This window comes from Bos grunniens, chromosome 4 (assembly GCF_055505025.1).
Source record: "Bos grunniens cultivar Pamir isolate PY7600 chromosome 4, Bosgru_T2T1.0, whole genome shotgun sequence".
Lineage (NCBI taxonomy): Eukaryota > Metazoa > Chordata > Mammalia > Artiodactyla > Bovidae > Bos > Bos grunniens.
The window spans coordinates 75,543,066-75,558,539 of record NC_141168.1 but is presented as its reverse complement, the minus strand read 5'-3'; the positions used below and the strand labels follow the sequence as shown (position 1 = coordinate 75,558,539).

The following is a 15,474-nucleotide window of genomic DNA, read 5'->3' as shown; positions in this document are numbered from 1 at the left end:
TTTCTAAGGCCCATTTGACTTCACATTCTAGGATGTCTGGCTCTTGGTGAGTGATCACACCATCGTGGTTAGCTGGGTCGTGAAGCTCTTTTTTGTACAGTTCTTCTGTGTATTCTTGTCACCTCTTCTTAATATCTTCTGCTTCTGTTAGGTCCATACCATTCCTGTCCTTTATTGTACCCATCATTGCATGAAATGTTCCCTTGGTATCTCTAATTTTCTTGATGAGATCTCCAGTCTTTCCCTTTCTATTGTTTTCCCCTATTTTTTTTGCATTGATCACTGAGGAAGGCTTTCTTATCTCTCCTTGCTATTCTTTGGAACTCTGCATTCAAATGGGTATATCTTTCCTTTTCTCCTTTGCTTTTTTCTTCTCTTCTTTTCACAGCTATTTGTAAGGCCTCCTCAGACAGCCATTTTGCTTTTTTGCATTTCTTTTTCTTGAATATCAGACCACCTGACCTGCCTCTTGAGAAATCTGTATGCAGATCAGGAAGCAACAGTTAGAACTGGACATGGAACAACAGACTGGTTCCAAATAAGAAAAGGCGTACATCAAGGCTGTATATTGTCACCCTGCTTATTTAACTTTTATGCAGAGTACATCATGAGAAATGCTGGGCTGGATGAAGCAGAAGCTGGAATCAAGATTGCCAGGAGAAATACCAATAACCTCAGATATGCAGATGACACCCTTATGGCAGAAAGTGAAGAACTAAAGAGCCTGTTGATGAAAGTGAAAGAGGAGAGTGAAAAAGTTGGCTTAAAGCTCAACATTCAGAAAACTAAGCTCATGGCCTCTGGTCCCATCACTTCATGGCAAATAGATGGGGAAACAGCAGAAACAGTGGCTGACTTTATTTTTGTGGGGCTCCAAAATCACTGCAGATGGTGATTGCTGCCATGAAATTAAAAGATGCTTAATCCTTGCATATGACCAACCTAGACAGCATATTAAAAAGCAGAGACATTACTTTGCCAACAAAGCTCCATCTAGTCAAGGCTATGGTTTTTCCAGTAGTCATGTATGGATGTGAGAGTTGGACTATAAAGAAAGCTGAGCACAGAAGAATTGATGCTTTTGAATTGTGGTACTGGAGAAGACTGTTGAGAGTACCTTGGACTGCAAGGAGATCCAACCAATCCATCCTAAAAGAAATCAATCCTGGGTGTTCATTGGAAGACTGACATTGATGCTGAAACTCCAGTACTTTGGGCACCTGATGCGAAGAACTGACTCATCTGAAAAGACCCTGATGCTGGGAAAGACTGAGGGCAGGAGAAGAAGGGGATGACAGAGGATGAGATGGTTGGATGGCAACACCGACTCAATGGACATGAGTTTGGGTAAACTCCGGAAGTTGGTGATGGACAGGGAGGCCTGGCGTGCTGCAGTTCATGGGATCGCAAAGAGTCGGACATGACTGAGCGACTGAATTGAACTGACACAAGTCAGAAGCGTTAGTCGCTCTGTCGTTCCCAACTCTTTGCGACCCTATGGACTGCAGCCCACCAGGCTGCCCTGTCCATGGGATTTTCCAGGCAAGTATACTGGAGTGGGTTGCCATTTCCTTCTCCAGGGGATCTTTCCAACCCAGTGCACTCATATTAGTACCCTATGAATTGGCCCAATTTTCAATTATATAGAAACCAAATTCTGAATAATTTTTTATTTGAGAAACAGAAATTAGAAGTCAGTATCAGAAACATTTATTAGACTTCTAAAGTTTAGTAGGTAGTAAAGCAGACAGAGTCAAGTTCCCACATATAATTTTAACCCTAATTTCATTGTTCATATCAAGACTACAACTATATTAAGGTGCCCCCAAAATGCCAGTTCATAATTAAATTTTATTATCTAATACCTGTCAGAGTTTAGTCTTGGCAAGAAGCACTTCCTACCTTTTGAACTTTTCAGACTGCTGAGCTGAGGGAAATGGCTGGAGTTTTCCTTTGAATAAAAGCCTACATGGATTTTTTTGAACTTTTTATTTATTCAAATGTTCTGAATACAAATGAACCACCTTGGTTGGATATTTATTATTGTTCACCTGTCTTGACACAGAAACTGCAAGTACTATGATAAATGGACTGAAGGGTCTGGTTTCACTGTGGTTCCCCATCTGCTGAAATCTTATTTTGAAAATTTCTCACTGCCACCCTCCCTAGTGAATGTCAGTGTCTGTTCTCGCAGGCTAGTGGTATTCAAAGGATCTGTTTTTTAAATGTAAACTTTAAATTTCAAGCACACAGCAGTGCTTTCATTAAAAAGGGGTTTTGGTTGACTCATTATGAAACTGTATAAAGCAAAAGGAATTAGGAAGTTTCAAAGACAAAAAGACTCCAAATGAAAAAGACACAAGGGTGATGTGAATAATATGTGATAGAAGCTCAATACTTAACACTTCAAATGTGAATTGACATTTGAAATGGCAAAAATGCCATTTCTACACCTGAAACACTTAGTATAGTTTTTTGGTACCTAGTATCCTGTGAGTGCACATAAAAGGGTGATTTAAACACGGGTAATATATTTTTCTTAGCATCTAGCACTTGTGCCATTATTATGTACCATGTTGAATACAAACCAAGGAATGGTTCACTGAGTTGGAGAAAATTTAACTTTTGCCTTCCAGCAACTCATGCCTGTGTGGGTTTTAAGAAGAGTGCTAACTGTTTTCCTGAACAAGGACTAGAGAACACTTCTAAGGCAAATTCTTCTCTTTGCAGGAACCGTTGAAGTCAGTTTGAAAGGTAAGTTTATACCATTGTAAAAGCTGGCATGCCTCCTTAACACGTTTACTTTCTTTTCGTAGAAATGAAAATCACATGGAATACAAAGAACAAGATGGTTAAGTTCTGTACCTTTTATAATTAGAGGAGGCATATTTTAAACTGAATCCCAATATCAGTAGGTAAAAATATAGATGTCTGCATTTCTCTTGCTCAAATTATATCACCACGCCTCACGTATAAGCACAGCCTGGTGGGCAAAATCAACTGATAGTGATGCAGGCTCTGGGACCCTGGAATACTGTCCTGGGGTGGGGAGCTTCATTCAGTACCTCTGTTTGGCAGTGATCTTATTTCATATGCCTTTAAATGGATTATTTTCATGTAGGAACTTTCGGAAGCATGTCTCAGTTGTTAAGACAATCTAAACTCATGGCTTTCACCTTATCTTTATGGTTGTTTTCTATTTAACCTAATTCTTACCTGAGCCATTGGAAGAAATTAATAGTCCACTTAAACGAAAACCTGGAGCTTTTCACAATACCATAATGACCATGGTATAGGTCATAGGTGTAAAAGTGATTGGCTATCCAACCATTTTTCCCTGTCTACACTGCCCATAAGGGCTTTCCAGGTGGCTCAGTGGTAAATAATCCACCTATAATGTAGGAGACACGGGTTTGATTCCTGGGTTGGGAAGATCTCTTGGAGAAAGAAATGACAACCCACTCCAATATTCTTGCCTGGGAATTCCCATGTACAGAGGAGCTGGAGGGCTACAGTCCATTGGGTCGCAAAAGAGTCAGACATGACTTAGTGACTAAAGGACAGTAGTACTTCCTATAAACATGGACTTTGGGCATCTATCCCTCTGTTGCAGCTCTTGGTCTTTTGGCCATAGCTGACTGGCTCAGATTTTATTTTCTAGAAATGTAGAATTAAGAATTCTAGAAAATGGGAGCTGGAGTTTGATGAGTGATGTTACTATTAACATGACAAAAAGGATCACAAACTCCTTTTGCTGATGTCCTCACACTTTCTCAGTGGAGTCCATGATTTCCTAGCATGTTTCTAGTAAGTTCTTCCACTGCTTTTGGTAAGCCTCTTTATATTTCTTATAACATATAATCCTAAATAACACAATTGACTTTGTGTAAAAAGTTTTTTCCTGAGCTATTTCCCCCTGCTAATTCTTATATAGACAGGTTCACACCCCACCTCCATACACCCTAATAGCAGCTTTCTGGTTGTGCTGACTGAGTCATCAGCTCTATCTATTCTTATGGTCTTCAGAGATTTTCCTTGCTTCCTCGACTATCACTTCTAAAGAATCTTGAGGATGTTTTATTTAGTAATGCTTATTTTTTTTAAATTAGATTTTCTAATAATTAGAACAGTATCCTGGTATAACAGTAAGAATTAATAAATTATATACTCAATAGTATAAAATATTAGAGTCCTTAGCAATCAAATTACAAAAATTTTGCTGATGGTATCATGAGGAGTGAATGGATTTATGTTCAAAGACAATGAAGACTTTTGAAGAGCACTTTCACCCTTTTGGAAAAGTTCTAAGTATTAGTACTTTTGCTTGAAGACTTGAGACTTCTATTTATGCTGAGTTTCACACGGGGAATGTAAATCTATCCCCATCTTGAAAGTATAATATTAGTAGTTTTTTTTTTTAAATACCCTAAAAGAGTAAGTTCTTTATTCTGAGGGAAAAGACAAATTCTGAAGTAGGCCACTTTGTTGACTTTCTCTCTTTGTTCACCTATATTATTAGTTTTATTTTTTGAACTATACTTTTCATTTCATATTTATTGGGATTGAAGTTCTTTACTTCCAAATAACTTTTCAATGGAAGAGTCACATATATGTAACAAGAATACTGAGAGAGGTTGAAAAAATAGAAATACCTGGGGGAAGAGTGCTTATGTGTGTGTATATATATATATATTTTATGAAACACCTGGAATATTCTGCGGCTTCCACCCTCCATATGTGCCCTCTCCTTGCACAAAAGATATAAGTAGATATTTGAAAGTAAAACTTCTAACTGCATTTAAGTTGTGAGGTGGGGGACAGATTATAACACTGGGGAAAAACTATATTTCTGTTGCTTCTTAATTGATCTAATAAAGACCCATGTAGATATAAAACTCAGGATAGGGTGCTGCCTACGGTGTGCTCTTTTAAATCTGTCTTCAAGCCAAATGTTCTTTAGCTTCCCAGGAGGCTCAGTGGTAAAAGAATCCAGCTGCCAATGCAAGAGACACAGGAGATGTGGGTTCGATCCCTGGGTTAGGAGGATCTCTGGAGTAGGAAATGGCAACCTACCCCAGTATTCTTGCCTAGAAAATTCCATGGACAAAGGACTTTGGAGGGCTACAGTCCATGCAGTCACAAAGAGTTGGACAGAACTGAGCACCCACACACACTCAAACCATGAATTAGTAGTATGTCAGCTCAGTGTCCTATGTTTTAAACATCCACTGATCTGCTTTCAGTGGAGAACTGAGGAAGAAACGTAAGGTGGACATTTCCCTGATAAAGTGGCAAGTCAGCCATGACATCGTGAAGAAAACTGTGAAATGAGAAAAACATAGCTGGAAGCAGTAGGTCCTTACCCACAAAGGTGCAGCTTCCCGAAGTGCACGACCTCCCTCCTCCAGCCCTGGGTGGTCCCTGCATAATAGGTGCTGCTCGGGTGGTGCTCAGTGGAGCACAAGGAGCTGACATGGCCGCTGCTGTGGTAGCAGAGGGGGAGCAGCAGGTGCCAGGTTGCCCCGAAGTCCCTGGAAAATTCCAGTCTGACCGGATCAGCAGAGGAGCTATCAGTTGAGCATCCGACATTGATCTTGACAAAGAAGAAAAAAATGATACAAATTACCTCAGAGCAACAAGCCTTGAAATGATTCACCACTTCATTATTTTCTCGAGGGTCCATTTTCCTGGGAACTGTCTTGCTGAAATATTTAACACCATGAAAATCTGTTTTGCCTGAGTAATATTGCATATTACCTTTAAATAATACTTTTTCATAAAGAACCTCAAAGGGCCTCATGAAAAATTTATTTTCCCTCATTGTTATAAAAAGCTAGGAAGTGAATAAGGCAGAGACTGGCATGGAATTCCAAAATTTACCTTTAGCCCACATTCATTGCCAACTCATACAAACTGTAGTGAAAAGATTGTTTCTCTAATTTTAACCATTAGCTTTTTTTTTCAGACTGCTGGATGGGAAGACCTTCTATTTTTCATCTTGTGACACCTTCAAACAATCCCAAGTTTTGCACATGGAGAATCTCCAGTATGTTTTCAATATTAAAACAGAATGAAATAAAATTGTTGTCACCATTTCCCAGCATAGTGAGAACTTTCTCAGAAAGGACTTTTTAAACATGAGGGAAACAATCACTTCATTCCTTTTTCATGTTTTCAAGTGAATTAAACTAAAACTTAAACAAATGGATGCGATTCTTTTCATGAAAAAAATTTCCCTCTTCCAATTGGGATTAACATTTTCTTGCTGTCATAGCAACTGGATATATTTCTATAATTTTTGTTCTTGTTGAAGTTACTCCTCTTTTCTTTTGATGGGTAAACTATTCTGATTGAGTAAACTTTACCACCTATAGGCATTTATTTCTACCTAGATTCTTTTGATAACAGAACTCTTGAAAGGGCCATAGATATTACTTTTTATTAACATTTAAAGCATAAATAATAGAAAATATAAAACAAGGTTATATAAGTTACTTAAAAAATTAGAAAATATAACAGAAAGCTTAGAATAGAGAATAATTTCTCCACTAAGGCATCATTTGGTCTTTGATTTTAAGATGAAAGAAACAACTCTAATTTAGAGGATACAATTAATCTAGAGCAAATATTAAAAATTTTGTTGACACAATTAGGCACTAATTTAAGCCTGTCCAATGATTAGTATAGGTTTCAACCATGAAAAAGTATCTTCAGAAGTTAAGACTATTGAACCTTAGCACAATGTATCTTTGGTTCTGCTGATTTTATCTAAGTTTTTAAAATATATAAAAGTTTTTTTTTCTATACATTTAAAATTTCTGTCATGAAAAATAAAAGGAGTCCATAAAGAGTGATGAAATATACAGAAATTAAAAAAAAATAGTAAGCATTATTTTATCTGTAAAATTCATGACATCATGATAAATATTAAACAAAAGTGCTGGCCTGGTATAGACTATAATCACACTAACCTGGGTCTTAAGTAACACATAAAAATTGTGAAAAATAGCACAAGAATAGTATAGTCCTTTTCATTTTTATAATGTTTGAAATAATTTGACAATTTCTCATTGTAGTAGGTGAGGAAATTATATCGTAAATAAAGGACTAAAAATTCAGAAATAAACTTTAGTAGGATAATACATTCTGCTAATAAAAATGAATTATGATGTAAAACCTCTTTTGTCCTTGCACAAAAATGGAAAGTCATAATGCATGAAATCATCTGAGATTTTCCTCCTCTTTCCTAGCTTTTGTTCAAGATAAAATTTAAAGCATTACTAATAGAACAAAGTCAAGTACCTCAAATTGTATGATGGTGTTCTCATTCACATTCAGGTCACGAGTAGTAATGGAATGCTCACCAACTTCATTGGAAACAAACACCATAGCTGAATCTTCCTCACTGTTAACACAAGAAAACACCAAGGAATCCATTTAGGCAAAAGCTCATTGTGATCTCTACAGAGCAGTGGCTTTATTTTTAACTTTTCAATTAAATACTTACGGTGCTCCTTTGGAAGAATATGGGCAATAGAGACCAATGTTACCACCAGGATAGAAAAACCAATTGTCTTCTCTGGGCCCAAAGTCAAAAGTATCCAGAAGCATCACGGGGTTATTTAAATTATTTCCATCAATGATGAAGTCATCAACAATCCAGATTTCTTCTTTCTTACCTATGGCATTTTTGGATAAAGCAAGTTTTCAAAGGTGAAATTTGGATGAACATTTTTGCTCAAAGGAAGAAAGGACAGAAGGAACTCAGTAACTATTGGTTTAAACATATGCCTTCTAGAAAAAGAAGCACAAACTATATAATACTGTATTATCAGATTAAAGTATGGAAAAAATTATGCTTTCAATCCTTTTAAGTTGACATTGCATGAAAGAGCCTCACTAATTTCAGAAGACTGGTAAGAGTTTGCTTCACTTCCTGTCACAGCAGTGCTATGGTACCATGGACCCTCCAGCAGCAAGAGTGGGCTTTGAGTTATGCTTTCATGGTTTAAGGGAATCTGTAACATGCCTGAATCTATGAGGATGGATGGTCAGCCTGTGGATTTATAAATGAGTTACACTAACTAGTCTATTTATGGAGCAACTCAGGATATTTTAGCGGAGAAGGCAATGGCAACCCACTTCAGTACTCTTGCCTGGAAAATCCCATGGACGGAGGAGCCTGGTAGGCTGCAGTCCATGGGGTCGCTAAGAGTTGCATATGACTGAGTGATTTCACTTTCACTTTTCACTTTCATGCATTGGAGAAAGAAATGGCAACCCACTCCAGTGTTCTTGCCTGGAGAATCCCAGGGACGGGGGAGCCTGGTGGGCTGCTGTCTATGGGGTCGCACAGGGTCGGACACGACTGAAGCAACTTAGCAGCAGCAGCAGCAGGATATTTTAGAGTCAACTCATGACTTAGACGGAGAAGGCAATGGCACCCCACTCCAGTACTCTTGCCTGGAAAATCCCATGGATAAAGGAGCCTGGAAGGCTGTAGTCCATGGGGTCGCTGAGGGTCTGACACGACTGAGCAACTTCACTTTTACTTTCACTTTCATGCGTTGGAGAAGGAAATGGCAACCCACTCCAGTGTTATTGCCTGGAGAATCCCAGGGACGGGGGAGCCTGGTGGGCTGCCGTCTATGGGGTCGCACAGAGTCAGACACAACTGAAGTGACTTAGCAGCATGACTTAGAATCATGTTTCCTTTAGGCTTAAGGACCATGGCCATTACAACACTGGCTTGTTGTGCAGCTTTGCTGCTGCTGCTGCAAAGTCGCTTCAGTCGTGTCCAACTCTGTGCGGCTTTATTTAATTGTTAAAAACTACACAGAAGAAAACATTCTGTTATATGTTACTTTATTTTTCCTTTAATGCTTTTCAAACATGTATGTTTAGTTGGAGCTATATGGGAACATACAGAAAATTAGGAAAATCACTCTTTAGGCTGTCATAGAATTTGATTCAGCAACTCAGGTAGGGTGTTTAAGTAAGGTATTTGCTGTTTTATTGCTAAGTCATGTCCAACTCTTTTGTGACCCCAAGGACTGTATCCCACCAGGCTCCTCTGTCCATGGGATTTTCCAGGCAAAAATATTGGAATGGGTTGCCATTTCCTTCTCCATGGGATCTTCCCAACCCAGGGATCGAACCCAGGTCTCTGCATTGCAGGTAGATTCTTTACCACTGAGTCACCTGAGAAGCCCAAGGAAGATATTACTGAGTAGATAAGAAGGGTAAGCCCAGTGCTTTTGCAAAACACTGCTTGGATTGAACTGGAAACAAGGTGATAAGACCATGCCAAGCAGAAACAACAAGGTTCCCCAAGGTTGCTACTTCACTGATTGCTACTTTTAGTAGAATTCTTATAAAATATATAAAAGGATCTATAAATAGAAGCCTATAGAAACAACCTGATGATTTAAATGAAGTCACATGTGCCTTTCCCTCTCTAATCCTGTCACTGTTCTAATCCTAGGAACTTTCTTCCCTTTTCTTGTTTTGGAAGCAATTGGTGAAAGAAATGAAGAAAAATTGGTAAGCATTCCAAACTTAATATGAAGACAACTATCCTCTGGACTGTAAAACTGGCTGCATTTTTGGACTCAGCGATTATACAAGATTATTTTTTCTGTTCACAATAAGTTACAATTATTTTATTTTTTGACTTACTGATTATAAAGGACACACTCAGGTTAAGTTTTAGAGATGGCGGTACATTTTTTTTATCCACTCTGTGTTACCTTTGCAAAGAATTCGCTTAATGTGATATCTCTGTGCTTACCTAGGCCACTAAAGGTACAATTTGGTAGAGTCTGGTTCTTTATAAAAAGCAGTTAATAGAAATACAGGAAGCAATAAAACATTACAAATCTGTAAAATTGTTTTCTCTAAGCATTTGAAAACGCTGTTAAATTATACATTCACTTTAACTTATCACTGAGTCAAGTGTATATGACAGAATATTTTATCTCAGGCACTATCTGCTTGGTGTCAGTCCCTCTTTGTCATGGCATTTTGCTCTAACGTTGTTCTGTCTCATTAGCGAAGTGCCGCACTCAGAACTATGTATTCCTAAATGAATTCAGTAAAAAATGTAGTTACAACTGATGAGTACCTAATGGTAGAGCTGGATTATTTTTTAAAAAGCATAGCTCTATGACAGGATTTAGCTATATTTGCATAGGAATCAAACACGAAGATAATATATAGTCAAGTATGAAGGTAGAGATATATAAAGCTAAATATTCCTTGAAACTCCTCAAAAGTGAAGCATGCAAAATGTGCTATTGACAGTGAAGTCACTTAGCTGACAAACACTTCCTCCACAGCCTAGGGGAAAGCACGTTAACATGCCACAATCAGTTTTGACCATAGGAGAACTTAAGCATTTTTACCGTTATTATAAGGTTGCCAGAGTCTGAATCTTGTAGCGTTGGTTTGGGCAGTGTATGGCAAGGGAACATTAATGAAAAGTATGTTGGTAGTTTGAGGGAAGTAAAATTCATCCATCAGATGCCAGGTGATTCCCCCATTGATGGAGAACTGCAATAGAATAGAATGGGACCTCTCTGGGGTACCTAGAAAGAAGAAAACACAGGCACAAACACATTGTGATAAAAATGGGAATACTGTACAATCTTAGACTATTTTTTTTTTTTTTGCATCAGTGCATAACCTGACTTGCATTCACATAGATGCTTTATAGTCCAAATGCTTCTGAGGCAAGCTGAAGTGATGATGGGTTGCAATTTCTGGATAAATAGATCTCAAAACACACACCAAATCTTGGATTTTTCATACAGTACTATCTCCTTCTTTTTCTCAATATGAACACATATCTTTCTATATTTCATTTAGGAAATATTATGTCAAAAATTTTTGATTCTATAGGCTTCACAGCTCTACAAAGGGTCAAACATTTACATCTCATGATATTATCAAAAGTCTACTTGAAAATTCCTTATATCCAAATATCATTATTTGTCAGGAAAATTATTTAGTTAATATGGAAGGTCAGAATGACAGAGTTGGCTTTAGGGGTTTACATCTATGAAAGAAAATATCAAGTTTCCAAAAGCTAAATTTTTAAAATTTAAATTTCTTTCAGCTAGAAATAAGTGGTAAAAAAAAAAAAAAGATTCAGGGATGTGATGATAAATTTAACCAGCAGAGGACTAGTATGATTAGTATTTCTGTATGAAATCATTATAAAATAAGTAGTAATCTTACCCCGACACTAAAATGGATGTATATTATAGAAGAACATTTGCAAACACTTATGCACTCAAATTTATGTTGGCTCTCCCATATAACAAAATTTATGGGCCTAAAATCTGTTATTTCTTTGCGGAGGAGGAACCGTGCATGGGGAAATTTGCTTGAAGGGAAATAGTGAATTCATACCCATAGAAATGACTTACTTTTTGCTATAAATCGAAGTGAGAACTGGACATACATCGTATTGGTACAGTCTAGATCTCTTGAAATGAGCATCCGTAGTCCTTCCTGCAAACAAACAACAAAAAAAAAACATACATGTTAAGCAATCTTACTTTATTTGCAAGAATATTTTCCTTTGATTTTATACATCTAACTTATATTAGCTATATAATAGATGCATAATGATCAAGAGACAATACTTGGTCCAGTTTGGAAGGAAAAACTGATCATTTCCCCTTTTAATAGCTTTCATTCCCTATGCTTGAATAACAACATTTCATTGACTCAACTCTAAGTCACACTTTGCTGTGATTTTTATAGAAAGCAGTGCAAAAATGATACCATTATATATCTATAAGCCTTTTTAAAACACAGCCTCCTTTGATCACAGCATGTTGTGAGAGGAGTAAAGAGGAAACAGACGGAAAATGTGCCAGCTCCTGCTGGAAGCTAGGAGCTAATAGGTAACTTTTTCAGGGTTCCAAAGAGTCTTAGGAACTTACTCCTTTGCGTGCTCTGACAGCCCCAGGAGGCTCTCATTCAGGCTGACACAACACCCTCCAGTTGGTCAAGTTAAATAAGGCGTAACTAAGCAAGTCCCTAAGCCCAGGCTGGAAGCGCTCATGCAGAGAAGCCAAGGAAGGCGGAAAGCGATCACACTGGCTTTAGTAATTTTTCTGCTAATTAACTATTTCTGGTTGTCTGGGATTGACAGCTCCACAGCTTGTTTTCTCCATGTATGCAGGATTGCAGTGACAGCCCAGTAAAATAGAATTTCGCTATGCAAATGTTCTAGGTACTAACAGGCCTTTCAGTCTCAAGTATGACCCTGAATGAAGTGGCTCTTTGGTGGTGTAGGGCTGGTCGATACTGAGTGGACACTGTACTGTCTACTGGCTTCTTAATTATCAGCTAACGGATACCAAATTCTTCCTCTTCTTAATATTTATTATACAATACATTCTTCAATAGCTGAAAAATTTTAAATAAGACTAATTTTGTAATGGGCTTCTCTGTTATAGAGCAACCACATATTGAATGCCCACAACATTCTGGGATCTAAAACAATCACTTTATTCTTTTAAAACACCTATCACTCATAAGGGGGAACATATTATTATCTTCCTGTTGCACATAAGGAAATGGAAAATCTGAGAAGGTCAGTAACTTGCTCAAGATCGCAAAAGTGAAAATAGTAGAATTCAAACTCAGATATGTCAGATTCTGAAACTTATCCTCCATCCTTTATAAAATATCAGTGTTTTGTTTATTAAATCATCTTTTGGTTTGGGGAGAGATACCTAGATAATGCTAAATTTAGAATTTGAGAATTATTTGATATCATAATGAAAAAGCAACTGCATTTATACAAAGCATAGATTCAAACTTCCAGGATTGAAGGTGGTGGTTATGTAAAAGCCTTATATTTCCACTCTTATTTTTCTTTTATCTTAATAATTCACTGCCCTGCTCAGTCCATAATGCTTGGTCATTGCCTATCCTTCATGTCTTGAAGTCTTTACCCTCTCCCTCATATACTTATCAGCTTAAGGCCTTGGATGTTTTCATAGCTTGGCGCCATATAGAGGTTAAGGCCGTGGAAAAGGTAATTTCATCTTACAATGAAAAAGCTTCGAGGTGGGTAGTTAACAGATCCAGTTCATAAATATCCCTTGACAACATCAAGATAAAGGAATATGATTACTCTTCACCCTTGATTATAGAATGTGAGTATAAACTTGCTCCCATGTATCTTGTAGGAGCAATTTTGCTGAAAGTCAGCATGATCTGAAATACGAAAGCATCCTTCTTTCACATTTTAAATTTTATTTACAGTTAAGTACTTGATATGGAAAATTGCCCAGTGGAACTGTATTGCCTGCTTCTACATATATTCTAGCTCATACAGATGCTTTTTTTCTGATCCTCTTCCAGGTTCAGTAATCCATTTGTGCTAAATGCAAAGCTATTTTAATAGCAGATAGCACTCCTGAATCTATAAACATTGAAAAGAAACTATCGTTTCCTTTTTCACAAAAGAATGCCTTTCTAGGTCAAACTACAACCTACTGAATGGTATATGTTTAGCCATCTTTGCATCTTGCAGGACTGAGAGATAATATATGTCCAACACATATAATGCTTGGCTGCCCTTGCATTTGGATGGCTAAAGAGAAAATATTTAATACTAATATAAAAGACTATATGTTTCCCTTGTTCATCGGATCTAGAGACCGGGTTAATTTACTGCTTAAAATTTTATCAGGTAAAGATATTTGAATCACAGGATTTACCTTTTGTGGTCTTGTCAATTGCTTCAAATAGATGGTGGTAATGAGAGCTAAAGCTTCAGACAAGAATTAAAATATACACAATCAAAACAGCAGTCTCTATCCTGCAATGTCCTACCTCAATTTCTTCAGTCACTTACTGCTCCTAGGGACTTGTAAATCTCCCTGACCCCTAAAGTGTTTTTTCTATCTCATCTAAAAACTTGAGAAGAATTCTGGACTCAAATAAGAATGACAGCCAGCATCTGTTAACTATAATTGAAAAACTTCCAGGGTGTCTAATTTTCTAAGTGTTAGGTGTTAATCATTAAGGTTGTACAGAGACCCATGTGGATTTTTGTTTAAGATTTCATTTGCACACCTAGATTAGCCAATTGCACCAGCTGAGAGGGGCAGGATGTAGCATGTATTCACATACAAAGATGTGCCAGCTCAGCACAGTTTCACATAATTGCTTAATAACCCTCTTACCAACATTTAGGTTGAAATACAAAAAATACACTAATGATGTTTGAGAAAGCTATTTAACTTGATTTAAATGTTTGGTTTTCTTGGAGTCACCAAATGGTTGTATTGGCAGGAGAAAAAGAAAGAAAATGGAAGGAAAAAGCCAAGATCTTCCATAAAGTCATTTAGAAAAATATTTCAAGTTAAATATCTGAAAACACACAAAATGTTACATTCTAGAAGCCAAGATTCTAGAAATAGTGTATATATAATTTTTACATATGTAATTCCAGCAGAATGTAAGGAAGGTCTGATTACCAAAGCAAGGGAAGAGTTTAATGCCTTGCTGCTGCTGCTGCTAAGTCACTTCAGTCGTGTCTGACTCTGTGTGACCCCATAGATGGCAGCCCACCAGGCTCCGCCATCCCTGGGATTCTCCAGGAAAGAACACTGGAGTGGGTTGCCATTTCCTTCTTCAATGCATGAAAGTAAAAAGTGAAAGTGAACTCGCTCAGTCGTGTCCAACTCTTAGCGACCCCATGGACTACAGCCTACCAGGCTCCTCCATCCATGGGATTTTCCAGGCAACAGTAATGGAATGGGTTGTCATTGCCTTCTCCGGTTTAATGCCCAAGTGATCATAAAAAATGATCTCAGTCAATATAAGAGGAAACATGATATGTGTTAGAAGACAGTAACAGTATATACAATAATATAACATCTGAACAGAAATGTATCTGTGTGGAGCATTGAGAAAAGACAGGAATTTCAGTGCTAGTGAAGAATCTTATCTGACCCCTTTAAAAATGAGTGATGTTCCAGACTTGATAGTTTCACCATTCAGATTCCCCCTCTCTGCACCATACACTTCAGGCCAAAGGTCGGGATGTAAGTTCCCATTGAAATCATCTTTAAGAATCGAGGGTAGAGGAATGACAGGAACACAGTAGGCTCCACCAAAGCCCCGGTCACACCTAAGGATAAAAATGAGTGGCGAAAAGGTATTATCTGTCATGAGATCAAGATATTATCTTTCTTTTTGCATTACAAAGAAAGAAACTGCCAATTTCATTAACTTACACACAGCGTCCAGCATCACAAATCCCTCGTCCTGAGCACATCCAAGGACACCCTGAAGCCAGCACGACATTATCAATAGCCCAGGAGTCAGCCCCCAGAGTGTAGTTGGCCTGGATCCATCTGAACCGGGTCCTGGGAGATCTAAGAAAAACAAAACAACACAGAAAACAAACAAATCATACTTGGTTTGAGTGGCAACCTTCAAAAA

At 37.7% G+C, this 15,474-nt stretch overlaps 1 protein-coding gene across 2 annotated transcripts in view; it reads right to left on the bottom strand.

Moving 5' to 3' along the window:
• Positions 1-15,474, bottom strand: part of RELN (reelin) — a 557,372-nt gene that overhangs the window by 73,225 nt on the left and 468,673 nt on the right. For both annotated transcript variants that reach the window (XM_086397037.1, XM_086397038.1), the window contains exons 35-41: positions 15,267-15,407; positions 14,983-15,160; positions 11,430-11,514; positions 10,404-10,586; positions 7,508-7,679; positions 7,303-7,405; positions 5,364-5,593 (exon numbers count right to left, since the gene is read on the bottom strand). In XM_086397037.1, the coding sequence (XP_086253163.1) occupies positions 5,364-5,593; positions 7,303-7,405; positions 7,508-7,679; positions 10,404-10,586; positions 11,430-11,514; positions 14,983-15,160; positions 15,267-15,407 (1,092 nt within the window). The remainder of the gene's footprint in view (positions 1-5,363; positions 5,594-7,302; positions 7,406-7,507; positions 7,680-10,403; positions 10,587-11,429; positions 11,515-14,982; positions 15,161-15,266; positions 15,408-15,474) is intronic.